General features: G+C 37.6%; 1 protein-coding gene across 1 annotated transcript; it reads right to left on the bottom strand.

Annotated features, from left to right (window-relative positions):
• Nucleotides 1-370: 370 nt before the first annotated feature.
• Nucleotides 371-27955, bottom strand: LOC114305680 (MYB-like transcription factor ETC3). Its single transcript, XM_028250827.2, has 3 exons — nt 27799-27955; nt 23686-23773; nt 371-666 (listed from the first exon to the last, which is right to left on the bottom strand). Exons 1-3 carry the CDS (start codon nt 27851-27853, stop codon nt 537-539), a joined length of 273 nt encoding a protein of 90 aa, XP_028106628.1. The 5' UTR covers nt 27854-27955; the 3' UTR covers nt 371-536.

The raw sequence follows: 27955 nt of genomic DNA, 5'->3' as shown, positions 1-27955 counted from the left end.
CACCTTATATTTCTTGGAGACAAAACATTGAAGGAGCTTAGAAAACAAGAATTCCTGTAAAGAAAGAACACTCAATACATACTTTCAATGGCCAAGATATATATTCTCTAAATTGGATAAATTTCACTTTTATTAGTTTGACTCAAATTTGACTTTTAATTTTATTGTTTCAAATTGAATAATTTAGTCCATATACTTTAAGTGTAATTTCAATTTGTTCATTCTGTTCAAGTTAAAAATTAAAATTAACATTTTTAGAACATTTATAAGTTTCCTGTACATGAAGAAAGAATTAAGAAATTTGGATGGAATGATCAAATTAAAACTAAACTTGAAGGGTAAGGATCAAAGTATTGAATTTAAAATAATAGAGACTAAAATGAAATTAAATTCAGATTATAAAATTGAAAATTCTAATTCATCCCTCAAATTTTTTGTCGCTCGTTTCTAATACACTTCAGATAGCAATCTTAAACACAATCATACAACTAACAAAATATTATAAATTTTGACAACCATTTTCTGGAAAAACTTTTTTATGAATGCTCTTTCTTAATTGGACTATTTTCTTCTTGGGGTAAACCCTTCATGGTGTGTTTCATAATCCAAAACCGCTCAATTTCTTCTGGTTTTCGACCCGGAATTCGACCCGCTATTAGATCCCATCTGCAAAATCATCATTATGAATACTCTGCTTTTAAACCAGAACATAATGAAAAATAAAAAATGGAATTTTTTTTGAGAATAAAAAAATTTATTAGTTCAAGAAATTCCCTCCCAACCAACCAACCAAAAAAAAAATAAAAATTAAGGCCTCATTTGGGAACCCTCATTTTTAGTTAAAAAGTTAAAAATTACTAAATTAGCTCAAAAGCCAACAATCCATACCAAAAAGTCAAAGATTCTCTTTTCTCTCTATTTTTTGCACATCTTTTCGTAAAAAGTCAAAAAGTCATCCCAAACATACTAATTTTTTTTAGCTCATATTTTAGCCAAATAGCTAAAAAGTTACTAAATTAGCATGTTTCCAAACGAGGCCTAAAAGTAAAAATCAGAAGGGGAAAACTACAATATATATATATATAATATAAGCAAAAACGTTATGAGATCTTTGAAACCCTCAACACAAATTTTTTAATTTTTTAAATCTCTCAAAATACATAAATACACATGTTATTCGATCATTGATTGTTACATTTTAAATATAATTAATAATTAATTATTTAGTTTATATAGTAATAATCATCAAATCACCTCAATATGAAAAGTAAATTAAATTTTGAATTATTATTAATTTCAATGCACATTTATTTTTGTTGATTTATTTTCAATATGGTAATGTTTATATACACATGGATATATTACACTATTATATTTTTGAATTCTGTATATTAAAAATATTTAGTTTTAATTTTTTTTAAGAAATAAAATTTTATTCTGAAAAATATTATGCATAAACGTAGATAATGTTTTCAAGTTTTTGAGTTTATAAAAATATAAAAGCACATGTGTCATTTAATTATTGGTTTTTGCTATATATGATAATTTTTTTGCTAACGGTTAAACCTTTGCAATTTAATTTATAAACTCATGTTATAAATTGAAGATATTCATTAAAAATTATCTTTTGATTGAAGCATATATCATAGCATGAATTGAGACTTGTGCATAATTTATTAACATTAAACTATAATTCATTCTTAAATTTTAAAAAGTTTTAAAATTATCATGAACTAGTCAAATTAAACTAATAAAATTTAAAATAATATCTTTGTAATTAATCTAACTTCTCCTCCGTGAATCAACACTCGGGCTAAATACTTTCAGAAAAAATAATTTATTTATGAAAATTGCAAAGAAATTTGAAATAATATATTATAAAATCAAAATTAAGATATCAAGATTTCAAAGAATATTACGATTGCTAGCCATGAGCCCTCACCATCCATAATAAATTTTAAAATAAAATTTTTAACAAAAATGAAAAAAAATATTTTTAATTCTTAAATGTTACACTAAAAATATGAGTCGTACTAAATTAATCATAATTAAATGATTATGTTACTCAATACCAAGCTTGCTAAGTAAAATGACATTTTATTAAAGTAATGGAATGATAATATTTGAAAATTAATTTCTTTGTTATGACATGATTTTTAGAATTTTTTTTTTTTTAAATTATGAAAGGGTTAAATTTAAGAATAAAAAATTAAACCCCTTGCACTTGCACGAGCGTACAAAAATTAAAGAATAAGTTTGTACACAAGTTTTAATTTAATGAATTTATTAATATTGTGTTTATAAATTAAAATTCATTCTTATTAAACTCATTTTTGAATATAAATTACAGTACAATATGATTTTACTACCAATAACAAAGAAATTAAATTTTACGAAATTTTAATTTATTAATTTAATATAATGCAATGTAAATTTAATTAACATAATTGTTTTAATATGATTAATGAGATAATTGCATAATTTTGGACTTAATTAATATTTTTAAATTCATTAATTTTATTACTTAACATTATGTTTGACGCATTCCTTATGGCACATTCATTACGTTTGACACATTCTTTATCACATTCTTTACTTGTGATTAAATAAAAAACCTTCGGTTTGAAAGTTCAAATTTAGATTTTCTTTGTTAAAGATTCATGTTTAAAAATACTTTATAAATTCTTATAAAATGGCCAAACTAAGGCACCAAGGATCTTCTAGAGTGAAATTTTCCTAAAGTTTCCTAGAGTGCTACATTGTATGGTTGAGATTTATTGGCAAGTCACATCAGAAAAATTGATGTGACTTGTCAGTAAATGTCAACCACACGATATAGCACTCTAGGAAACTTTAGAGAAAAATCACTCTAGAGGATCCTTGCTCAAACTAAGGTCAAGTTTGGCATACCTCAAATAATTCATCTTTTTAGCTTTTTATATTTTTTCCATCACATCACCTCTCTACTTTTCTGCACATCTTTTCGTAAAAAGATAAAAAGTATACTTATTTAGATCATCCTAAACAACCCCTAAATATATATATATATATATATATATATATATATATATATATATATATATATATTGTGTACATTTCCTAATACTCTCTATCGTATGAGGATCCTCTCCTTGCAAGTTCCTACTTACGCCCGTCCTTGCAAGGCCTTCGGGCCTATTTTTAGGCCCAATTTTGATAATCCGAATCGTCATATTTTATGATTTATTCAGTATATCATACCTGTAAAAAATAAAGTTGATCGGATATCAAAAAGCATATGTTCGGAAAACTGTTTATTAAATTCTTTAAAAAAATAGTTTTTAGTTCAATTTTTCAAACATATACTTTCTAATATCCGATCAACTTGATTTTTTACAGGTATGATATACTGAATAAATCATAAAATATGAACGACTTGGATTATCAAAATTAGGCCTAAAAGTAGGCCCGAAGGCCTGCAAGGACGGGCGCAAGTAGGAGCGTGCAAGGAGAGGCTCTTGACTCCTCTCTATCACCTTCTGTGTATATGTTGTGTACCGTCGGCGCCCAACGTCGCATTGGATCGCCGTCGATTTCAGCGACGAGATCGCCTTCACCGTCAATTTCAACGACGAAATCCACCACTACCTCCGCCCCGGCGACGCTGTGATCTCATCGTTGGGCTACGCTGTCGCTGGCCGTTTCGAAGCCATCGGAGATCTACAACTTTTCTCTCTCTATACATATATTCATAGATTGATAGTGTTTGGGTTGAAGATTTGATCATATATGTATATATATATTTTTTATTCATAGATTTGATCAGATGTAATTTTCCATGCAAAATCATATATTATTTATATATATGAAATGCCATCTGACTTTCCCCAGATTTGTTAATGCTTAACTTATGAAGAGGTATCTATGTGTTGCTGGGCCCAAATACTTGAAAGATTGCACTTTGAATGATAGCAATTTTAGTTTATATATATATATATATATATATATTTGTGAGTCGCTTTTTTTTTGTGTGTGTGAAGGATAATACTAGAAATATCAAATTTTTTATTAAATAAATGACTAAATGTCTGACATGGGTGTGGGACTTGTAATTTTGTGAACCCCACACACATGTAAGATATTTGATCATTTATTTGATATAACATTTAAAATTTATAGCATTTTCCGTGTGTGGAAGTCATTATTAGTTGCATATATCAATTTTAATTAGTCAATTTATTAAATTTGTTTTGCACTGTAAGTGTTATTGGTGGTTTATATTGAAGTTGTAATGCTTCATTTTCAATAATGTTTGTGTGTTTATGTTCAAGACCTAATTATATATATATAGTAGTAGTTGTTGATATGTTGCTGTTGTTGTTGATGAGGATGATGAAATAGATTTGTAATAGCATTGAATAGATCTGTAATGCCTCAGAACTGTACAGGTTCATTATTATTATTTTAGTTATTGATGATGATGATTGAGAGGGTGAATTGTGATCTGGAGTTGGGCCGAGGTAACGGCCGAGCAAGTTGAGGGCCCAACGGTGCATGGGTCCGAGAAGATTGACTTTTTGCCCAAAGTGGGCTGCCAGAATTTTGGCCGGGCAGAGTACGGGCTGAATGTCACCCCGGACCGGACAAAGACTGCTCGGTAAGGCAGTGCTCGGTCGGACCAGGGAGCTCGGTCCGAGGATGGCCAAAGCCGGATTGGCCGAGTGACCGGCGCCCAGGAAGGCATGGACAACCGAGGAAGTTGAGTGGCCGGTGCCCGGAAAGGCGTGGTCAGCCGAGGAGACCGTATGATCGGCAGGAAGGCCGATCAAAGTAAGTATCCGGGCTAGGCTCGGCCGGGATGCCGCTTAGCCCGGTCCTCCGTGTGTTTATCCGGTTAGGCGCTTGAAGTATGAAGCATGGTATGACCGAGGTAGGGCAGCTCGGCTGCCGAGCTCCAGCTGTGATGACGGGCAGTTGAGATTAGGTGACGAATGGCATGGTTTATGCTGACAAATGGGATAGCAGAGCCACGTGTCAGGAGATGCAGGGAGTGGATATGGGGGTCAGTAGGTATATAAGCATATCTGCGCCCCCCATGCGCGAGACGAACACTCTGTAAGAAATCCCTACACTCAAACACTCTCTCCCTTCTCTCTATTCCCTCTAAGGTGTGTGCTAACTTGACCGTCGGAGGATTTTTCCGGCCACACACTGCCGGGTAGCTCACCGTTATTTGCTCGCAGGTGATCGGATATCGACGGAGCTCGGAAGAAAGGAATACGGGCACGCCGGAATATTTGCTCCCCGTACAATTGGCGCCGTCTGTGGGAAGCTTGACAGACAAAACCTTGTCTTCCAGGTTCATCTGATCGCCGTCCATGGCGAACAACGACGAGTTCCCGTTGTCCGCCATCGACGGAGCCACCCCGGAGTATACCCGAAGGAGAGAGGGACCTCTTGCCGTCCATCCAATGGCTGACTTGGGGACGCCCACTGGAGGACAGTCAGGGGACGCGCGGGATAAGCGCGGAAGGAGTCATGGTCATTCACGGAGTCCAGACGGTCACCGGCGGAGAGACTCACACGCCAGGCGACTGGAAAGCAAGTTGAGGGATCAAGACGCTGTCATCCGGCGAATGGCGGTGGAGATGGAGGATCTAAAGCGACATTTCAAAGGGAAAGGTGTAGCTGGAGTGGGAGACCGCAGTGAGCGCACCCCCTCCCGCCGTTCAGGCGGTCAGAGTCAGCGACGTACTCAGTCCATAGCTATTACCAGGAGTTACCAGGTTGGTGATTCCGACGTGCATGCAGAAAGGTCTAGCGCGCAAGACAGCACCTACAAACCCTCACGTCCGGCGACGACGTCGAGGTACTCTTATTCTGCTCAGTCAGAGGACCTACGGGCAGTGTTAAGGGAGCGAGCTCGCCGGCGCGAAGCTCAGAGAATACCAGCTTTCCAGCGGCTCTCCTACGGGGTTCACGCCAGCGAGGAGGTTGGAATGCCTCCACCCCGCTAGGCAGTGCCAATATTTGAAGATACAGACCTGGCCAGGCTGAGTGCCACCCCTTTTTCCCTGGAAATAGAAACAACACCGCTTCCGGCAGGCTTCCACCAGCCTAAGTTCACGCTCTACGACGGCAAAACTGATCCTTATATGCATGTGAGCCACTTCCAACAGGTCATGGCCGGACATAGGCGAAATGACGGACTTATGTGCCTAATCTTCCCGTCCAGTTTAGGTGAGCTGGGCTTAAAGTGGTTTGAGAGGTTGCCGGAAGGGAGCATACAATGGTGGCATCAGTTGGCCGAAGCGTTTGTTACGCGCTTCAAAACCAACACAAAAACACCAAAGGAAGTCGATCACTTGCTGAGTGTCAAGATGGAACCGTGCGACACACTGAAGGCATACAATTCAAGGTATTGGGAAACCTTCAACGAGATCCTGGATTGCCCGGTCAACCTTGCAATCACGCAATATAAGCGTGGTCTCCCGGTCGGACATAGACTGCGGGACTCGCTTACCATGCACCAGCCGACCTCCATGGGCCAGCTCATGCAGCGCATCAATGAGCACATCCGAGTAGAGGATGATGCGTCAGCTTCCACCGTGAAGGCCACTCCGGTCGGAACAGATAAGAAGACAGCAGGCAAAGTGCACGCAGTTGGGCAAGAGTCCAGCCGCTCAAATGACCGAGCAGAGGAATCAGACCGAGGTTCAAATCGTAAAAACCAGGGTAGAGGACGTCGGAATGACCGGGATGATTACCCCCGAGATGACGTTGAGGACGCAAACAGAAGAATGAAGGCGAGGACTGGCATAACCACGGTTTTCAAGATTCCAATCTATCGCATACTTAGTGAAATCCGAGACGAGGAGTATGTCCGGTTTCCTGCTAAGTTGGGCGATGGACAAAAGGGCTACAATCCGCGGTATCGATGTACGTTTCACCGGGAGAGGGGCCACCGGACTGAGGATTGTTTGCCTTTGCGACAACACTTGGAAGAACTGGTTGCGGCCGGGCATCTGGACCTTTACATTGATGGCGGCGTGAAACCGAATCAGGCTCCGGTCGATCCCAGGGGACAAGACAACCGAGATGGACCACCACAAGGAGTTATTAATGTCATCCACGGCATCGTGGAACCGGAGCGTGTTTGCGAACTCCGGGGCATGATCAAGAAGGCAGAGCATATGAGGGCAGTTTTGTCAGTACAGCCTGCCATCAAAAGGGGGAAAACAGAAGAGAAGGACGTGATTAGTTTCACCTCAAGGGATTTAGAGCGTATCCAGACGCCGCACAACGATGCTCTTGTAGTAACACTACGCGTCAAAGAATTTGATGTTAGGCGGATCTTGATCGATCAGGGAAGCTCGGTCGAGATCATGTATTATGATGCGTTCAAACAGCTCAAACTCCGTGAGACAGACTTGGCTCCGGCCACTTCGCCACTGGTTGGATTTAACTCGCAGCCGGAGTGGCCATTGGGAAAGATTATCCTGCCGGTCAAAGCGGGATCCGTGGTCAAGCAAGTGGAGTTTTGGGTGCTACAGGTGCCTTCAACGTACAACCTTATCCTTGGAAGAGGATGGCTTCACGCCATGCAAGCCGTAGCATCGACCTACCACCAGGTGATGAGATTCCCCTCGGCTATGGGGGCAATCGAGGAGATTTGGGGTGATCAAGTCATGTCCAAGCAGTGCTTCGTGGCGGTCAACGGGAGCCGGGCCGCCAAAGGATTTGTTCAAATGATCGAGGGACCGGAGGACCGGAGTGTCTTGGATGATGTTGGCACCAAAGCCGAAGACAAGGCTGTTGAAGAATTGGTTGAGGTGCGGATTGATGCCGAGCAGCCGGACAGATTCTTCTTGCTCGGTTCAAGTCTCTCGGCCATGGAGAGAACCGAGATGATTGAGTTTTTGATGGCGAATATCGAAGTCTTCGCATGGTCGCCCTACGACATGCCTGCCCTTGACCCAAGCTTTATCTGCCATCACCTCAATGTCTTCCCTGGAGCAAAGCCAGTCATCCAGCGAACAAGGAGATCGGCGCTGCATCACGCCGAGGTAGTAGCAGAGGAGGTAAAGAACTTGCTTGAGGCACGAGCAATACAGGAAGTGCACTACCCTCGGTGGATTTCCAACACGGTAGTGGTGCCTAAGAAGAATGGAAAGTGGCGAGTTTGTGTCGACTACAAGACAGTCAACCGAGCTTGTCCAAAAGACAGCTTCCCTTTGCCGCGCATTGACCAGCTAGTGGATTTGACGGCTGGACACAATCGGCTCAGTTTCTTGGATGCGTACCGCGGCTATCACCAGATTGCCATGCATGGGCCTGACCAAGAGATCACCTCTTTCACGACTCCAAGGGGGCTCTTCTGCTATCGAGTTATGCCCTTTGGTTTGAAAAACGCCGGGGCAACCTTTCAGAGGATGGTGACCAAAATGTTTGCTCCTTTGCTCGGTCGGACAATGGAGGCTTACATCGATGATATGGTGGTAAAGAGCCGACATGAGGCAAACCATTTGTCCGACTTAACCGAGATGTTCGCCATTCTGAAGAAGCACAAGCAGCACTTGAACGCCTCGAAGTGTGCCTTTGGTGTGGGATTCGGGAAATTTTTGGGATTCTTAGTCACGAACCGAGGCATCGAAGCAGACCCTACTCAGATTAGAGCCGTGCAAGAGTTGAAGCAGCCCCGCTCGGCTAAGGACGTGCAGCATCTGGCCGGGATGGCCGCCGCGCTTAATCGATTTATAAGCCGGTCATCAGATCGCTGCCGCCCTTTCTTTCAAGCATTGAAGTCAAAATTCTCATGGGATGACGAGTGTGACCGAGCTTTGGCCGAGCTCAAGGATTATTTGTCTTCTCCGCCGCTGTTGGTTACACCAGAGCCCGGTGAGGAACTCTTCCTTTACCTTGCCGTCTCCCAGCACGCAATAAGTGCGGTGTTAGTCCGGGCTGAAGGAATCAAGCACCTCCCAATTTTTTACGTAAGTAAGACCTTGCTGCCGGCTGAGAGGAGGTACTTGCCGCTGGAAAAGCTTGCGTTGGCACTGATGATGGCTTCGAGGAAATTGGCACATTATTTTCACGCCCATACCATCGTCGTACTGACCGAGTTTCCCCTCAAGGCCTTGTTTGAGCGCGCAGACTTTTCAGGCCGAATTTTAAAATGAGCGGTCGAGTTGGGACAGTTCGATGTGAAGTTCTAGCCGCGCACCGCAATCAAAGCCCAAACCTTGGCCGATTTTGTTGCCGAGTTCTCACCTGGCACTCATCCGGTATGCCCGGTCGACATTGCCGAGGCAGATGATGAGACGCACACAATGCCAACCGAGGAACAACCAGCTGAAGAAGGTAGCGCCGCGGAGTTAGCGCGCACCATCGAAGCTCCCTCAGTTTGCACGGTAATACCACCCGGCGATGCGATGACGGAGTTGTGTATCACCAACCCATCCACTCTGTCCGGTACCGCATCACCAAGGGGGGAAGGAATGGTTCCACACAGCTCAGAACTTGATGATTCGCCTACGGACTTGGGCATTCTGAACCAACTTGCTGAGTCCGGTGCCGAATCATCAAGGGGGGAAGGAATGGTTCCAGACAGCTCAGGACTTGATGATTCGCCTACAGACTTGAGCATTACAGACTAACTTGCTGAGTCCGGTGTCGAATCACCAAGGGGCACTGAATTTGAACCGGTCAACACCAAACTTGACACCGCACAGCCGAGCAGTTGTGATCCCATTGCCCTTCGCAACTCTCAGGACCCATCTGACTGCTGGAAGCTTTTTGTGGGGGACATGTGGAAGCTTTTTGTTGATGGAGCGTCCAACCGCCATGGTGCCGGCCTAGGTATTGTTCTTATATCCCCGGACGGCCTAACCATTGAGCATTCTATCACACTCGGCTTCCCGGCGTCTAACAACGAGGCTGAGTACGAGGCGCTTCTCGCCGGACTCAAGAGCGCAATTCAAATGAAGGCTGCCGAGCTCCTGGTATACAGTGATTCCCAGCTTGTGGTTAACCAAGTTTCAGGGATTTATGAAGCGAAGGACAATAGGATGGCGAAGTACCAAGCTCTGGTCAGGGACCATATCAAGCAGTTTGAGGCAATCAGAGTCCAACGGATTGGCCGGGAAGAAAACAGCCGGGCTGATGAACTCGCCGGCCTCGCTTCCATGGTAGATAGTACGTCTCCAAACCCCCTGTTGATTGACTTTCTTCCGCGGCCGAGCATTGAAAACGCCGGGCAGACGGATGTACTCTGCGCCGAGCTAGGTCCTTCATGGATGGACCCCTTGATCTTGTTCCTCAGAGACCGGACTCTTCCAACAGACAAGAAAGAAGCACACAAAATCCGGGTGAAGTCAGAGCGGTTTTGGCTCTCTCCATCTGGCGCGTTGTATAAGAAGTCCTTCACCGGTCCTTATCTTAAGTGCGTGCACCCGAACAGTGTGGAGGCCTTCTTGTTTGAAATTCATGAAGGCATTTGTGGCAGCCACATAGGGGGCAGGTCCTTGGCCTACCGAGCTATTTCGCAGGGATACTGGTGGCCGTGCATGCAGGCCGACGCGCAAAAATATGTCCGTAAGTGCGAAAAATGCCAGAAATTCGCCCATCAGATCCACCAGCCTGCCAGGGAACTTCTTCCCCTCACCAGTCCTTGGCCTTTCGCCATGTGGGGGCTAGATATAGTGGGACCGCTGCCAACAGCACCGGGCAACCGGAAATTCTTCATCGCGGCCACAGATTACTTCACAAAGTGGGTTGAAGCTGAGCCCTTGGCAACCATCAAAGAGAAAGACGTGAAGCGATTTGTCTGGCAGAACGTGGTCACGCGGTTTGGCGTCCCCAAGATTTTGATCTCCGATAACGGCACCCAGTTTGACGGTCGCCTATTCAGAGGATTTTGTGAAGATCTGAAGATAGAATTCTACAACTCCACCCCGGCCTACCCGCAGTCCAATGGTCAAGCCGAAGCATCGAACAAGACTATACTGGATGGGTTGAAGAAACGGCTGGAAAAGGCCAAGGAAAAGTGGGCTGAGGAATTACCCAGTGTACTTTGGGCATACCGAACAACCCCGCGACGTTCAACCGGGGAAACTCCATTTGCTTTGGCTTACGGCATGGAGGCGGTCGTACCCTTGGAAGTTGAAATGCCCACCCTCAGAACCGAGAGTTTTGAGCCCGAGCTAAATGCCGAGGCTATTGCCTTGGAGCTGGACCTAGCGGAAGAGCGCCGGGAGAAAGCCCTCATCCATGTGGCCGCCTACCAACAAGAGCTCTCCAAGAAGTATAACAAGACAGTGCACCCCAGACCATTCAAAGTTGGAGATTGGGTTTTGAGGAAGATTATGGGCAACACCCTGGTGCCAGGAGAAGGCAAACTAGGGGCAAATTGGGAAGGACCCTACAAGATCACTGGTCTGGCTGGCAAGGGGGCCTACCACTTGGAGGATCTAGAAGGAAGAGCCATACCCCGGCCATGGAATGCGGCCAACTTGAAACTGTATTATTTTTAAGCTTTTACTTTCCTCTTTTTGTAAAGAAATTTTTTGGCTTGCAAAGCAGAATGTAATTCTTGTTGTCAATTTATAGAAGTAATTTCGCCTAGCACTAGCACTTGGATTGTTCTTTTAATGTTTAAAACCGAGATGATGTACTCCGGTTGGAAGAGTTGGTGTTTTGTCCAACTTCGGATCCCCAACCGAGATGAGGTACTCCGGTTGGAAGAGTTGGTGTTTTGTCCAACTTCGGATCCCCAACCGAGATGATGTACTCCGGTTGGAAGAGTTGGTGTTTTGTCCAACTTCGGATCCCCAACCGAGATGAGGTACTCCGGTTGGAAGAGTTGGTGTTTTGTCCAACTTCGGATCCCCAACCGAGATGATGTACTCCGGTTGGAAGAGTTGGTGTTTTGTCCAACTTCGGATCCCCAACCGAGATGATGTACTCCGGTTGGAAGAGTTGGTGTTTTGTCCAACTTCGGATTCCCAACCGAGATGATGTACTCCGGTTGGACGAGTTGGTGTTTTGTCCAACTTCGGATCCCCAACCGAGATGATGCACTCCGGTTGGAAGAGTTGGTGTTTTGGCCAACATAGGATACCCAACCGAGATGTTATACTCCGATTGGAAGTGTTGATTTGTCCGATTGTGTTACAACCGAGGTGGTTATTTCGGTTCATGTATTTGTCTTGTTCTGCTGAAGTGCTTCGACCGTGTTATGTATTCCGGTCGACAAAGTGTTCAAGCTATGAGTTATACCGAGATGTCTTGCTGAAGACAGAACTGATTACAGTCGTGCAAACACTTGGCAAAAATTTGAAATTTTCATTGATAAGAAATTCATTACAAAAGGTGGGGACCAAGCCCGGTTACATCAAAAGAGTTGGAAGCAAAAATACAAAAACAAGGAAAAAGAAACCTAACCTAAGGGGGAAAGATTGGTGAACTCATCCTCGGCAGCATCAGCATCAAGGTCAATTGCTTGGCTTGCTTCTTGGGCGCCGTGCTCATCGTTGCCGGGCTGCTCTGGCACCTCGGCCTCCTCCTCCTCGGAATCTGTCTCGCCGCCTCCCTCTTCAAGTCCCTCCTCGGCCTCAGTTTGCAAAGCGCTGAAGACGTCGTTTGCATAAGGCACGAGGTAGACCGGTAGCGAAGCTGGAGGAGGGTTGGCAAATACGTCGGTGTCAGAGCTTTGGCCGAGGTGTTCGCAGGCGGACTTCCAACCGGCCTTGAAGTAGATGTCTTGGGTTGCAAAGACCTGCTTCTTGTAGCTTTGCTCGGCCTCGTTGAAGCCGGCGTTGTTGGCAGCCCGACAAGCTTTCCTCTTTGCCTTCTTCTGGGTGTCCACCTCGGACTGGAGCTCCCTTTGTTTTTTCTCGGCAACATTCAGTTGACCTAGCAGCCTGTTATTATCAGCATTGGCCATCTCAAGGGAAGCCTTAGCCCGGCCGAGCTCGGCTTGGAGGCTCTCGACCTGGCTGGCTGTGTCGTTAGCCTTTTGCCGAAGCCTGTGGATGCGCTCCAAGACAAGATGTTGTTTTTGAATGGCCTGCACAAAAGCGAAGTAGATTAGAAAGGAGACCGAGAAGAAAAATTACCGGGCAAACACTTTGTGAAATTTTCAGAAGAACGCCGACTTACCCTGGCCATGGACTTTACTGAGGATTTTACCAGCCGGGTGTCAGGGACGTGGTCGCTGCCTACCACGTCGCCCGGTAGGAGAAATGCTTTGGAGAGATCGAAGGCGAGCAAATGTTCTTTGTCAGCCTTGATCGAAGCCGTCGCCGGGATGTCTTGTCCCCGGTGCTTCAGCTGAGGACGCCATGCGGGCACGGGGGCAGGAGTTTCAACTGGATGTTCGGTTGTCAGCTCGGCGACGAGCTCGGCAGAGGGATCTGCCCTTGGTCTTTTTCCAGCCCGGCGCCCTTCTCTGCCTGATTGCCCGGCAGTATGAGAAGCAAGGGCTACCACGGCTGCACTCGATTGACCGGCAGCCGGGGAGTAGGTGGCGACACTTGGTATCTTGGCTGAGGTCGCGGTTAGAAGGTTTTTGATCCGAGATCTTTTGGCCATTTCTTGCTCGTCTGTTAACCGGATTAATGGGACATCTGGTAGGGTTGGATCTGGAGATGGCGAAGGAGCTCTGAGGAAGTCAGTTACTCTACTCCGGCGCGGAGCAGAATACCTGTAAGTCGGGGTGTAGCCGAGTAAGTCGTTGCAATCTCGGTGTTGATACCGAAGCACGGTCCGAATTGCCTCGACGTTTGGAAATTGGTAGTTGGCTTGTAAGGCTTGGATTGCTGCAAAGGAAATAGGAAAACCGGTTAGTTGCAGAGTAAAGAGTTAGACCAACCGAGCAAGTTGAGCGGCTTACATGAAGAACCGAAGCTTTTGTTTATAAACCAGCCCGGTACCTCGGCTGTTTCGTAGTTGCCGGACACCCAGAAAAAATCGTCGTCGTGCATGTCTTTATCCGGGGTGCCGGTTATGATTTTTTCCTTGCCCGGTCTTATTTTCAAATAGTAAGCTAGGCCATCACCGGTGTGGCCCATCGTGTATTGCCTCAGTATCTCGGCTAGACCTAGGCTAATGCCTAACCGGTTGTTCAGCTCATGAACGCCGTTTATTATCCTGTACGTGTTGGTGGACACTTGGGTTGGCGCTAGCCCGGTTCGGCGTAAGAACTCGGTAATCAGTGGGTTAAGAGGGAAACGAAGGCCCCCTTCGACAATGGACAGCACGGTGAAGGGGCATTCCTCCCTACCCCAAGGCGTAGTCTCTTCTTCGGCCAGCTCGAGATGGACGTCGGCCGGGACGCCGTACTCCTCTCTGAAAGCGGCTAGTGCGGCCGGAGTATCCACTAGGAAGCGGAATTTCCCCATTTGTGGCCGACTTACTATAGCCCGGTTGATGGGATGGGCACGGTGATAAATTGCTACAGCTCGGCCCTGAGAGGTTCAGGAATGACAGTGGTCCCCTTGGACTCTGCAGGAAAAGGATGGCAAGTGTAAGTGAGCGTGGTTTCGCAAAAGGAGCTAGACTTCAGCTCGGTCAGTAAGGGTGCCAAACCACCTCGGTTGTCTAATTAAGGAGCTCGGTCGCCCAAGCAGACCTGATGTTAGCCCGGTTGAGCGACCAAGTCCTTTGGTTATCTCGGTTTTTTCCATGGTTGAAACAAACATGTTGTTTGCCCGGTTTGGTTGGTTTTTGGATCAAAAGAAGACCCAGAGCCCGGTTCACCCCAGTTCTTCAGCGTTCTTCAAGAAGACGAAGAACACCAAGAACAGTGGGAGGTTTGGGACGTTTTCTATGATCTAAGCCCTAAAAGCTACGTTTTTGTGCCCTAATGTGTGTAATATAAAAGAAAATGGCAACAGAATAAAGGTAGAATGACTTACTAGAAAAGGGCAGGGCCTAATCCCACAATCACGAAGAATGGCAGTCGAGCTTGAGCTTCAGAATCGTCAGAAATGGAGGCAGCAGTAGGAAGAAATGGAACGATGGGGGGCGAGTTTGCATAGGCGAAAGAGACCGCCCAAATTCAAAATCTGACAAGAACGGCGGGTTGGCTTCTCGATGACCAATGGGAGCTCGCCACGTGTCCCCATTTATGGCTACGTCAGGATTGAAGCGACGGGATGAAGAGACGAAGAGCCAGCCGAGCTTCTTTTGAAAAGGCTGTAAGCCGAGGAACATGACCGGGGAAGGATAGCAGATTAGCTCGGTGAAGGCTTGGCGTCTTGACGACCGGAGAAATGTTATCTCGGTCGAAGTGAGTAATCCCAGTCACGCTTTCGCGGACGGAATTAAGGGGCAATTGAGAGGGTGAATTGTGATCTGGAGTTGGGCCGAGGTAACGGCCGAGCAAGTTGAGGGCCCAACGGTGCATGGGTCCGAGAAGATTGACTTTTTGCCCAAAGTGGACTGCCAGAATTTTGGCCGGGCAGAGTACGGGCTGAATGTCACCCCGGACCGGACAAAGACTGCTCGGTAAGGCAGTGCTCGGTCGGACCAGGGAGCTCGGTCCGAGGATGGCCAAAGCCGGATTGGCCAAGTGACCGGCGCCCAGGAAGGCATGGACAACCGAGGAAGTTGAGTGGCCGGTGCCCGGAAAGGCGTGGTCAGCCGAGGAGACCGTATGATCGGCAGGAAGGCCGATCAAAGTAAGTATCCGGGCTAGGCTCGGCCGGGATGCCGCTTAGCCCGGTCCTCCGTGTGTTTATCCGGTTAGGCGCTTGAAGTATGAAGCATGGTATGACCGAGGTAGGGCAGCTCGGCTGCCGAGCTCCAGCTGTGATGACGGGCAGTTGAGATTAGGTGACGAATGGCATGGTTTATGCTGACAGATGGGATAGCAGAGCCACGTGTCAGGAGATGACAGGGAGTGGATATGGGGGTCAGTAGGTATATAAGCATGTCTGCGCCCCCCATGCGCGAGACGAACACTCTGTAAGAAATCCCTACACTCAAACACTCTCTCCCTTCTCTCTATTCCCTCTAAGGTGTGTGCTAACTTGACCGTCGGAGGGTTTTTCCGGCCACACACCGCCGGGTAGCTCACCGTTATTTGCTCGCAGGTGATCGGATATCGACGGAGCTCGGAAGAAAGGAATACGGGCACGCCGGAATATTTGCTCCCCGTACAATGATGATGATGATGATGATGATGATGATGAAACAGATATAGCACAAAGCTGTTCAAATTTTGAATAGATAATAATAGTTTGTGAATTTTTGTGTAATATTTGAGTGTTGGTGGTGGATAATGGCAACAGATAGAAAAATTAGTTTATGAATTTCAAACAAATAGGAAAAATGGGCTTTCAGATTTGAATAACAAATAAGAAATTGTTATTTTAACAGATAAGAAAAATTGAATAGATAGATAGAACTTACGGAAAAATTAACAACTCTGCCGGTCCCAAACTTGGGTAAAGGATGAGGATTGTGTGTTAGGTAGTCGACAACCAATACGTAAAAAAGCCGCTCGGATCCGTTGTGTCCTTGGAGAGAGCTTGACATCTTAACATAAGATTTTGACACTAGATTTATGCTTCAAAGGGCAATACCAAGCTCGAAAAAATAATGGCATTGCAAAACTAGATGTTAGGACCTAAAAGGAGATAAAGTAGACACATTTAGGGATTGTTTGAGATGATCTAAATAAGTGTACTTTTTGACTTTTTATGAAATATGGGTTGGGTTTGAAGTGATGTGTTAGAGAAGTGATGTGACTTAAATAAGATGATGTGACTTAAATAGGATAGTGACTTTTTGACTTTTTTGAAACATGCCAAACTAGCCCTTAATAATAAAATGGATAAAGAATGTACTTGGGACTTAGAAGATGATGCTAAAACTATGTAAGACTCGATGGCAAATTGTATGAGGAGAATCTCAAGGGAAGTTTTTGAAGAATCGAAAGGAAAGAGACCTAACTTTAGGAAAACTTGATAGTAGAGGAAGGAGGTCCAAGAGATAATAAAGACGAAAAAAAAAAAGCTTTAAAAAGTGACAAAATAGTAGAACTAAGAAAAACTTTAAGTGCTACAGATTGGCCAATAAGGAGATTAAAAAAGTAGTGATAGAAACTAAGTTGAAAGTCTATGATGACCTATATACTAGATTAGATAGTAAGGAGGAAGAGAAAATGATATACAAATTTGCTAAGATAAAAAAGAGAAAAACAAGAGATTTTAATTATGTTAAGTGCATCAAAGGTGAGGGCTTTAAGGTATTTGAGAGATTAAAGAAAGGTGAAAGAACTATTTTGAGAAGTTGTTAAATAAAGAACATGGAGATGGGTCAAAAGGGGAGGAAGTAGGCAGTAATAAAGAAAACCATGACTATAGGTTCTATCATAGGATTAGGGACTTTAAAATATAGTTTGCACTTAAGAAGATGAAATTAACCCGATGATATACCTTTGAAGCGTGAAAATGTTTGGATAAGAAGGAAGTTGTTTGGTTGGTTAGGTTATTTAGCAAGATTTTGTTGACTAGAAAAATTTCAAAGGAGTGAAGGAAAAATATTTTAGTGCCAATATATAAGAATAAAGGAGATGTCCAAAATTGCAACAATTATAGAGAAATCAAATTAATGTACCATACAATGAAAGTGTGGAAGAGAGTGATGGAACGTCGATTGCGAGATATAACAGAAGTGTTAGAGAATCAATTAAGGTTTATGCCCGATAGGTCAACAATGGAAGCGATCTATCTTTTAAGGAGAGTAATAAAAAAGTATAAAGAAAAGAAAAGAGACATTCATATGATTTTTATCGATCTTGAGAAAGCAAATGATAGAATGCCTCGGGATATAATCTGGTAGGTATTAGAGAAAAAATGAGTGACGAAATGTTACATTGATGTGATCAGAGATATGTATAAAGGTGTGATGACCACTATTAGATCGCCTGCCGGAGAGACGAGTGAATTTTTAATTACTGTAAGGTTACATCAAGGATCAACCTTAAGTCATTATCTTTTTGCTTTAGTTATGGATGAGTTAACGCGTAATATTTAAGATGATGCGCCATGATGTATACTTTTTGCAAATGATATCGTGTTAGTGAATGAGACTAGAAAATGAGTTAACACTAAGTTGGAAATTTGGAAAAAAACATTTGAATCTAAAGGATTTAGAATAAGCAGAACTAAAACAGAGTATATGAAGTGTAATTTTAATAACAATCACAATAGAAGTAAAGGAGAAGTGAAGATTGAGAACCAATGACTACCTAAGAGTAAACATTTTCGTTATTTAGAATAGATTATCACAATGATTGAGAAGATTGGAGCGGATGTAGTTCACAGAATTAAGGCGGGGTGACTTAAGTGAAAGAATGCGTGTGGAGTACTGTGCGATAAAAAATATCTATTAGACTAAAAGAGAAGTTCTATAGAACGACTATTAGACCGACGATGTTGTATGTGATGGAATGTTGTGTAACTAAGAAACAACATGTAGATAAGATGAGTGTTGCTGAGATGGAGATGCTAAGGTAGATGTGTGGTAAGACTACAAAAGACAAAGTTATGATTGAGTATATTCGAGAATGGGTAGAGAATAGATTGAGATGGTTTAGTCATATACAACAGAGACTAATAGAAGTAATAATGAAGAGATGATATAGTGATGATAGTGTTAGGGGAAGGGGTAGACCTAGATTGACGTAGACTAATGCAGTGAATAGATATATGAATCTCCTTAATTTGACTAACGAAATAGCCTTAAATAGAGTTGAGTAGAAAAGAATGATTCATGTAGCCGATGCCATTTAATGGGACTTAAGGCTTAGATTGGTTTAGTTAGATAGAATTTAGGGAAAAAATTGAACAGATAGGAGAAAAAATTGAATAGATAGTTAAAAAATGTGAACAGATAGATATAAAATTTGAACAAGTAGACAAAATATTTGAACAAATAGACAAAGAATTTGAATAGCCAAATATAAATTTGAATAGATGATCAACGAAAAGTCAAACAAATAAAATATAAAAAAAAGGTCAATGGGTAAAATTGGAAACAACATATCATTCAGGACTTTTCACCAAATTATTTCACAAAATGTGGATCTTTCACCAACAAAAAATATTCATTAGACCTAATGCCTTATAATCTCCTTAAATTGGATTTATTATCAATTTTCTCTTAAATAAATAAGGGCAAATTATACTAACAGTCCCTATAATTTGGGGGTCATGTCACTTTGGTCCCCGACTTTTCAATTGTGACACATTTGACCTTAAATTTTCGATCTTGTTCCGAATAAGAACAATTGAACATACCATTGTTTAATTTCAAGGGCAAAATTGTCAATTTGATAAAATATAAACTAATTTGACAACAATTGTTTTTTTTAAAATTCTGAAAAATTATTTCTACCCACCAAAGATAAATTATGTAAAATTGATAAATTTTTTAGACATTTATTTATTTATTTATTTCACAAAATTGATTTTTATTATGTATATGGATGTTGATCATGTAATGGATGGTTGTTAGGCTTTTAATGTGTAATTGATATATTTAATATACGAAATGTTTTTAGTTTTGGATTTTTTTATTTAATGGATTAATTTAATAATGATATCAACGTTGTCACCATATTTGACTGTTGAAAAAATAAAAACTAATTTAATGAAAATAAAAATAATCACATATTACATGATTATCATCCAAACACATAATGAAAACTAATTTGATAAAAAATAAATAAATGTCTAAAAGATTTATCAATTTTACATAATTTTATTTTTAGTGGGTAGTTTTAATTTTAAAAAATTCAAAAATATTTTTTTGACATTTATTTTTATCAAATTAGTTTATGTTTTATAAAATTGACGATTTTGCCTTTGAAAAATCTAATGATATCTTCAATTGCCCTTATTTGAAACAAGACTCAAACTTCGGGGTTAAATATATCATAATTAAAAAGTTAGGAATCGAAGGCCCCGTTTGGTAGAACTGTGGGAAAGTGATTATAGTTTATAGTTTAACAGCTTATAACTTATAACTGTGAATATAAGCTGATTTTTGACTTATAAATTAAGCTTCGCTTCCCCCACTCAAAGAATAAGTTGATTTTTAATTTATAAAAAACTATAAGCTGTATTGTTAAACTGAACCAAACACATCAAAATAGTTTAAATTAAGTTAAAAGCTAAAATTAGCTAGAAATAAGCCCTACCAAACAGAGCTAAAGTGTCACAAGCATCAAATTATAAGGACTGTTAGTGTAATTCATCCAATAAATAAATAAATTACTTTCTTTATATATAAAATTGAGTTTATATTAGATAAGACATCCATTTTTAAAAGAAGCCAATCAAAGGTATATAATATCTCAACCATAATATAATATCACGAATAAACTTAGGCCAAGTTTGGCACCTCTAAAAAAAGATAAAAAATTAAAAAATTATTTAAAAAATTAAAAAGTTATCATTATTCACAAAAAAAATATATAAAAGAATTAATATATATAATGTTAAATACAAATCAGCCGACGCATGGCAGCGTATGTACAGACATCAAAGCACAGGAGTGAAAGGAAAAAAAATATATATTACATGTGTACATTCTTAAATTGGATGGTAAAGTTGAGCCCATTGGGGCCTACTATGGGTTCCTTTTTTCTAATCGGAACCGTTCAATGTGTAGAACTTGTCGAGTACTATATGCTTGTAAAAAATAACTTCTATCGGATATCGCTAACTATATGATCAAAACATTTTTGTATAAAAAATGGATGGTGTTATAGTTAACATGTGACAAAAAAAACTAACACGATCAGATAGCTATCGATATCCAATGAATGTGATTTTTTACAAAATATAGTATTCGACGAGTTCTACACATTGAGCGGTTCCGATTAGAAAAATGGGACCCGTGGTGGGTCTCCACAGGCCGAACAATACCGTCCAATCAAAGGCCAAAAAATAGGCAATCTTTTCCCATATCCTTTTCAACCGACGCACTGTGCAACCGTACGGATTAATTAATTATCTTCTCCTACACATTTAATTATACAATATTTTAATACATATTTTTTAATAAAAAGTCAAAAAGTTAACCCAAACATCCATATTTTTTTCTTAACTTTTTAGTCCAAAAAAACAAAAAGTACACTCCACAAACCCCTAAATTTATGTGATAAGGTAAAAATATTCCATCAAAATTGAACTATAAATACATATTTCACCACATTTTATGTATATTTAATAAAACCCACGAATGAAAAAAAAAAAAAAAATTATAATGAATTACACTTGAGTATATTTAATTTACACTTGAGTATATTTAATAAAATGAATAAATAAAATTCAAGTAATGAATTAATAATGCTATTTTTTTTTATAATTTGTAATTTGTAGAACTTAATTTTTTTAATATTAAATAAAGAATGATAAATATTTTATTAAGATTTAATATAAACTCACATTCAAAGTATTTTAAACACTTCGTGCTAAACATCTTACTAGCTTAAATTTAAATTTTTTAAGATGAATTTTCAATGTATAATTAATATGTTAGCAAGTTTTAAAGGCACAAACACTACTTTCAAAGGTTTATATTAAAATGTAATATATATTTTTGTAAAATTATGTTTTTATTACATTAATAAATTTTAAAAAATTTGATTAACAGCATATCAAATATTCTACATAAATAATATGTTATTAGTGTAACGTTGAAACATAAATAATATATCACTTAAATTTTTATTTAAAAAATATAATTAAATTTATTATTTTTATCTCGTGCATAGTATGGGTTTACTGTTAGTATATATATATATATATATTAGAGTTTGACTATTGTAACAAAATAAATTACAAATTTTTAATTTGATCAATTTAAATCATAATCTTTTGATTTATTTTCAATTTAAATTATCAACCTATTTACATTAAATAAAACAAACGAAAAAAAAACTGATTTACGCATGTTATCCATGTGGCTAGTTAGGTGTCTATTGCACTTTATTTTCATGCAGAATATACAATTCTTTTAATTCTCTTAATATGTGTGTTAAAAACACATTTAACAAAATCTATTTATTTATTAATATGTAACTATTAAATTCAACATAACGTAATAGCTACCACATTTAAGAAATGAAATTTATTTACATAATGGGCAACGGTTTATCCCATCCGCAAAAACCGTCCAACCCACCCAATTCGCATACAAATGGGCGGTTTCGCAAATACAACATGGGCGGATGCGGTTTGAAATATGGTATCTTTGCAGGTTGCGGGCAGGTTGCAGGTTTAACCTGCACCCGCAAGAAACCGCCCGCACTTTACTTATTTATTTATTTATTTTTTATCTTAACTATTGATTTCATTTCTATATCCCACATAGATATTTTTGTCCAGAACAAAACACCCTTTATTTTTTGAACTTACTCTAGCATTACATTTGCTAATAGTATTATATCAACTGAAACTAAATAAATACTGATCATATTATTATTGTTACATAACTGAACTTGTCTCGGATGAAGTGTGATTTGGAATTTTAAATTCCTTAATGAATATGAAGTTATAATTTAGGATTTTGAAATATATGTTTGTGTTAGTTTATGATTTGAATGATTTGTTTGTGTTACGAATTGATTTTATTATATTTTTAATTTTATAAGTTTTAATTCATTAATTATTAATGTTGGAGCATTTCAGAGAATGGGAAGAAAATGGCCCAAAATAAATATTTACAAAATGGAAAAAAAATAAGGCTCAAAAATAAATTTTTGAAGAAAAAAGTTCAATCCGCAAACCGTCCAAATCCGAACCGCGAACACCCCTATGGTTTATTATTGAAAAATTATATATATACAATGGTGTTAGTGGATTTTTTTTTTTTTTTGAGTATTTCAGAAAATTAAATTATTTATGAAAATAATTAAAATTTTCAAACTATTTATCATACTAATTGATTTTTTAAAATCATAAGTTTAAAATGTGATTTTATATTGACATGATCTACATTTATGACACCAGTGGGTCATGTTATTATGAAATCACATCTTCAAGGTGTAATTTCATGATGAAATTACATTTTAAACCTACAATTTAACGGTAAAATCTCATTTTGAATTTGTATTTTAAAAAAGTTGGTTAGTTTGCTACATAATTGGAAAAGTGAGTTACTTTTTCTTTTTGACCAGCGGAAGTCAATTATTAGTTATTAAATTAGCATCAAATTGAACCTATGGCCTTCCCAATGAGACTAAGCTCTTAAAAGAGTCATGGTGGCCGACTATATTACGCCTAATTAATTGAAAAGTGAGTTACTTAAATAAATAATTTAATTTTTTAAAATATTTATAAGAAAAAATTGTTTGTGAATGATGATATGATATATACCAACAATAACGCTATACAAATTAAAAAAAATTATATAAATTTTTTATATAAACAATGCTACAATCACACATTTCTATACCTATTTACACCCCCATAGTGAGACGAGTGTATAAATAGATGTAAAAATAAGTGTGCTCTTATATTTATTCTTTTTATAATCATTTTAAAAACAAATGTTCATAAATGACACATATTTAAAATTAAAAAAAAAAAAGAAAAGTATTATCGCATTATTTTAATAAAAAAAATTGTTTAATTTTTTATTTGTAAATCATTTTATGTTTTCCAATCATATATTAATTAATTTATATACCTCTCTCCGACGAGTGTATACATTCTGTAGATGAGATCTTCTTCTTGTTCTGTCATGTTTCTGAAATCCCACTCCTTACTGCTTACTTCTGCTCCACCCATGAAAATCACAAAATTGGTAATTAAAATATTTTATTTTTTTTCTCTCAGTGAACAATATATGAAAATTGTTTGAAACAAACAATTACTATTAGTATCCAAAACTAGCTACATAGCTTTTTGAGAAGCATGCATGTCACATGACAAAAATAAAGTTTGAATCATATCATATCATATTATGAAATTTTAAAGATCATATTAGATAAATATTGTATCAGTTTATACGTATAAATTATTATCACGTGCTTATGACTTTGTTTCTCATAAATTTGTGAAGTGAATGATCTTGAATTTGAGAGTTCCTATATCAAAAATATTCTCTTGACTAAACATATTTGAGAATAGCAACTTAATTTTAGTCTTACGACAATTTTATATTCCTTAAAGAGGTTTGTTGGTTATTATAATATTGGGTTAAATTTATTTTATTTCTTATAGTTTGGGGTTAGCGTACTTTATCCCTTATTTAGGACTGCAAATGAGCCGAGCCGAGCCGAGGCAAGCCAAACTTTAATATATTTGGTCTTGTTTATTAAGATTTAATGAGCTCAAGCAACTGGAGCTCGAGCTCAATAAAAATTTAACGAACCGAGCTCAAGCCGAGTTGGTTTAAGCTTGACTTGAGTTCGAGCCTATTCACGAGGCTTAACGAGCCAAAAAAATTATAAATTCAAACTTGCGTATGAGACTAAAGTTATATTAAAACTTTGATTATACATTTATATATATAATATATATAAAAATATTTTTAAAAAAGTCAATATTTTACCACTATTATATAAATGTACTATCTATATATTTTTAAATATATAAATAACATATTTATTTTATTTTTTATATATATTTTTACATTATTTAATAAATAAATAATAAATATTAAACGAACCAGCTAACGAGCCGAGTTTTAGAATGTTCGGGCTTGTTTATTAAAAATTTAACTAGTTCGCGTTCGAGTTCGAGGTTGAACGTAAAAAAAAAAAAAAAAATTAACAAACCAAATTCGAATGTGCTCTTACCGAGCCGAACTCGAGTCTATTTACGAACAGTTCTGTTTATTTGTAGCCCTACTCTTATCATTCAAATATAGTCAAAAAGCTCCATACGATTTTAAACTAAAGTGCTACCATTAGTTTTTTCATCCAAACTACCAGAATATGTATTCCACACACCATTTCTTAGAGTAAGTTTTGTTTTCTGAAAAATTAAAATGAAATTAATATAACAAAAGGACAATTTTACCCCCATTTTCTCTAAACCTAAAATTAGATTAGTATGTGAATTAAAATATAATTAAGAATTGATCTAAAATATAAAATATAATAAAGAATTGATTTAAAATATAAAATAAAAAATAATTAAGAATTGATCTAAAATGTAATTAAATTAAAATTAGATTAATATGTTAGAAATTATAATAAATAAATAAGAATTTATGATTAATTATGATCTAAAATATATAATTAAATTAAAATTAGATTAAAAAATTAGTAATTACAATAAATAGTTAAATATTTAGGATTATCGTGATCTAAAATATAATTAAATAAAAATTATAATAAAAATTTGAGAATTACAATAAATAATTAAGAATTTATAATGAATTGTCATTTAATTAAATTAATATTAGATGTTATAAATTACGTGTATGAGAGATGAGAAAGAAAGAAAATAACCAAAAAAAATATAGAATTTAAGAGTATTATAATCATTTTACATCTATAGTTAACAGTTTCATTTTAGTCCAAAAGTAAATGGGAGCATATGACTATTTTTAAAATACAATGGGATAAAGTGCTATAATGACATACCACATGGAAGTAAAATAATTTTTTTCCTATAGTATTTTAATATTAAAATATCAATGTACAAGATACGTATGTATTTTGCATTTAGGCCACGTTTATTTGGCGGATTAGATTGGATGAAATTGTTAGTGAGAGAATGATTAGTAAAGAGATTATTAATGTGAAGATTGTTAATAAGGGGATCAAGTAAAAGTGTGTTTGCTTTGATAATAATATAAAAGATGGTTAGTGATAGGCTTGTTGAATTATTTTTATATTAAAAAAATGAAAACAAATATTAAAACAAACATGTGCACTTGGTAAAAACTAAAAATAAAATAAAATAATTTTTTTTTTATATAAAATAGACTCAATTTTCTCATTATTTTTTTAATTACATCCAAAATCCAACCAAACTACTAAACCCTTTGAACTATCAATTTATCTTCTTATTTTACTACTAAATATATTATGAGTGAGACCCACAGCCATAATAGTCCAATTCCACCACTCAACTCACGAAACAAGCCTGCCTTAATGCTCAACTAAAGTTGTAAAAAATTGTAAGAAATCGTGGAAGTGAATAATTATAACAATTTAATGAATGAGTGTAATAGTCAAAAAGGTGCAACTATGTGAAAGAGGAAATTGTTGTGGCTCAACGAATGGTTGGATGATTGTATTATGGAAGGGACAAGCTAAAAGTTTAATTTTATTGTACCAGTTTGTGTGCTTTGCCAACAGTAGAGGATTTGAATCTTCTTAAAAAGAGTAATATTTTCGTATCTTAACTTAATTTATTTGTTACATAAATTTTATATTTATTGTAATTTTAATCAGCGTGTTTAGTTTGAGTTTTTTGGATTAAGTTTTTTAAAAATTGAGTTTTTTGATTTTGTATTTTTTTATTTTTAGTGAATATTTTTAAAATTTTAACTTTTTTTTTTTACTTTTTTAGATGTACCTTACTTGGATGTATCTAAAAAGTAAAAAATTTGTGAAAAAATATTTTAAAAAATTAATAAATACATAAAAATATAAAAAATGTACTGAATTCTCGTTTTTTTTTTTTTGTATTTTTGGTATTTAGTGAATTTTTAAAAGGTTTTTTTTACAATTTTTTTACTTTGTAAGTATGTTTATGTTAGGTATGTCTAAAAAGTTTAAAAAAATATATACTTAAAATATTAAAAAATTTCAGTAAAAATAAAAAAAACACAGAAAATAAGAAAATAAATTTTTTTTAAAAGTATTTTTGAAAAATTCTAACCAAGCAAAGTGCATATATTTTATTCTAGTGATTTTCTGTAATATTCACCAACAAAGCTCTATAGTGTGAAAACGCTCTTGGATGAAACTTTAGCTTTAACTGGTCGTCATATAAAAAACCACCAGTTTCCCTAGGTGGGTCTGAGATGCCGACTTTATCAATTTATTCGGTAAACCACTAGGGGGCTCACTTAGCCCATGCCAAATTGTATTATGAGCCGGACCAATGAACCTATAGATTCACGACTCAATTAGCATTTGATATGGCCAATTCAATAGCTATATATATATATATATATATATATATTATTTTGTGATGATTGATTTAAAAAAAATCATATTCATACTTTCAATATAATTATACCGTAATAGATACTGAATACTGATTCTCCCTCCTGATATTACTAATATTCATTGCGTTTGGTTTGAGTTTTCTGAATTAAGTTTTTTAAAAGTTAATTTTTTTAATTTTTGTATTTTTTTGTTTTTAGTGAATATTTTTTAAATTTTAAACATTTTTTTTACTTCTTTAGATGCACCTTACTTAGATGTATCTAAAAAGTAAAAAATTTGTGAAAAAATATTTTAAAAAATTAATAAATATATAAAAATATAAAAAATGTATTGAAATCTTGTATTTTTTTTGTATTTTTGATATTTAGTGAATTTTTAAAAGATTTTTTTTTACAATTTTTTACTTTTTAGGTGTATTTATGTTAGGTGTGTCTAAAAAATAAAAAAATTACTTAAAATATTTAAAAAAATTCAATAAAAATAAAAAAATAAAAAAAATAAGAAAGGAAAATTTTATGAAAAGTGTTTTGAAAAACTGAGAACCAAGCAAGGTGATTACTATTTAAAACCTTGCTTTATAACACAAGATAACACAACGCAAATGTCTCAAATAATGAAAAGCAAAGAGTACGACAGGAAAGGACAAAGAAGGAGAAAGAAAACCGAACCTTCTGACTCAGAAGTAGTGGTGATTTTGGGTTGCTTCTTGGGGCGTTTGTCCATTGTTTTCAGTTAGAGAGAGAGAGAGAGAGAGAGAGAGAGAGAGAATATGCAAAGCCTAGGTGGGAATGAAATATATGCAAATTTCCTACAACTGGAGTCGAT

Source organism: Camellia sinensis, chromosome 8 (assembly GCF_055761805.1).
Source record: "Camellia sinensis isolate YWXY chromosome 8, ASM5576180v1, whole genome shotgun sequence".
NCBI classification, from domain to species: domain Eukaryota; kingdom Viridiplantae; phylum Streptophyta; class Magnoliopsida; order Ericales; family Theaceae; genus Camellia; species Camellia sinensis.
The sequence above is the reverse complement of the archived record's forward strand: the minus strand, read 5'-3'. Positions and strand labels throughout refer to the sequence as shown.

Excerpts from the sequence above, each read along its gene's own strand:
- LOC114305680 (XM_028250827.2), bottom strand. The coding sequence starts at position 27,853 with ATGGACAAACGCCCCAAGAAGCAACCCAAAATCACCACTACTTCTGAG. Across the intron at positions 23,774-27,798 it reads CACTACTTCTGAGTCAGAAG|AAGTAAGCAGTAAGGAGTGG; the intron begins GTTCGGTTTTCT and ends TGGGTGGAGCAG. Across the intron at positions 667-23,685 it reads TATACACTCGTCGGAGAGAG|ATGGGATCTAATAGCGGGTC; the intron begins GTATATAAATTA and ends ATGATTTTGCAG.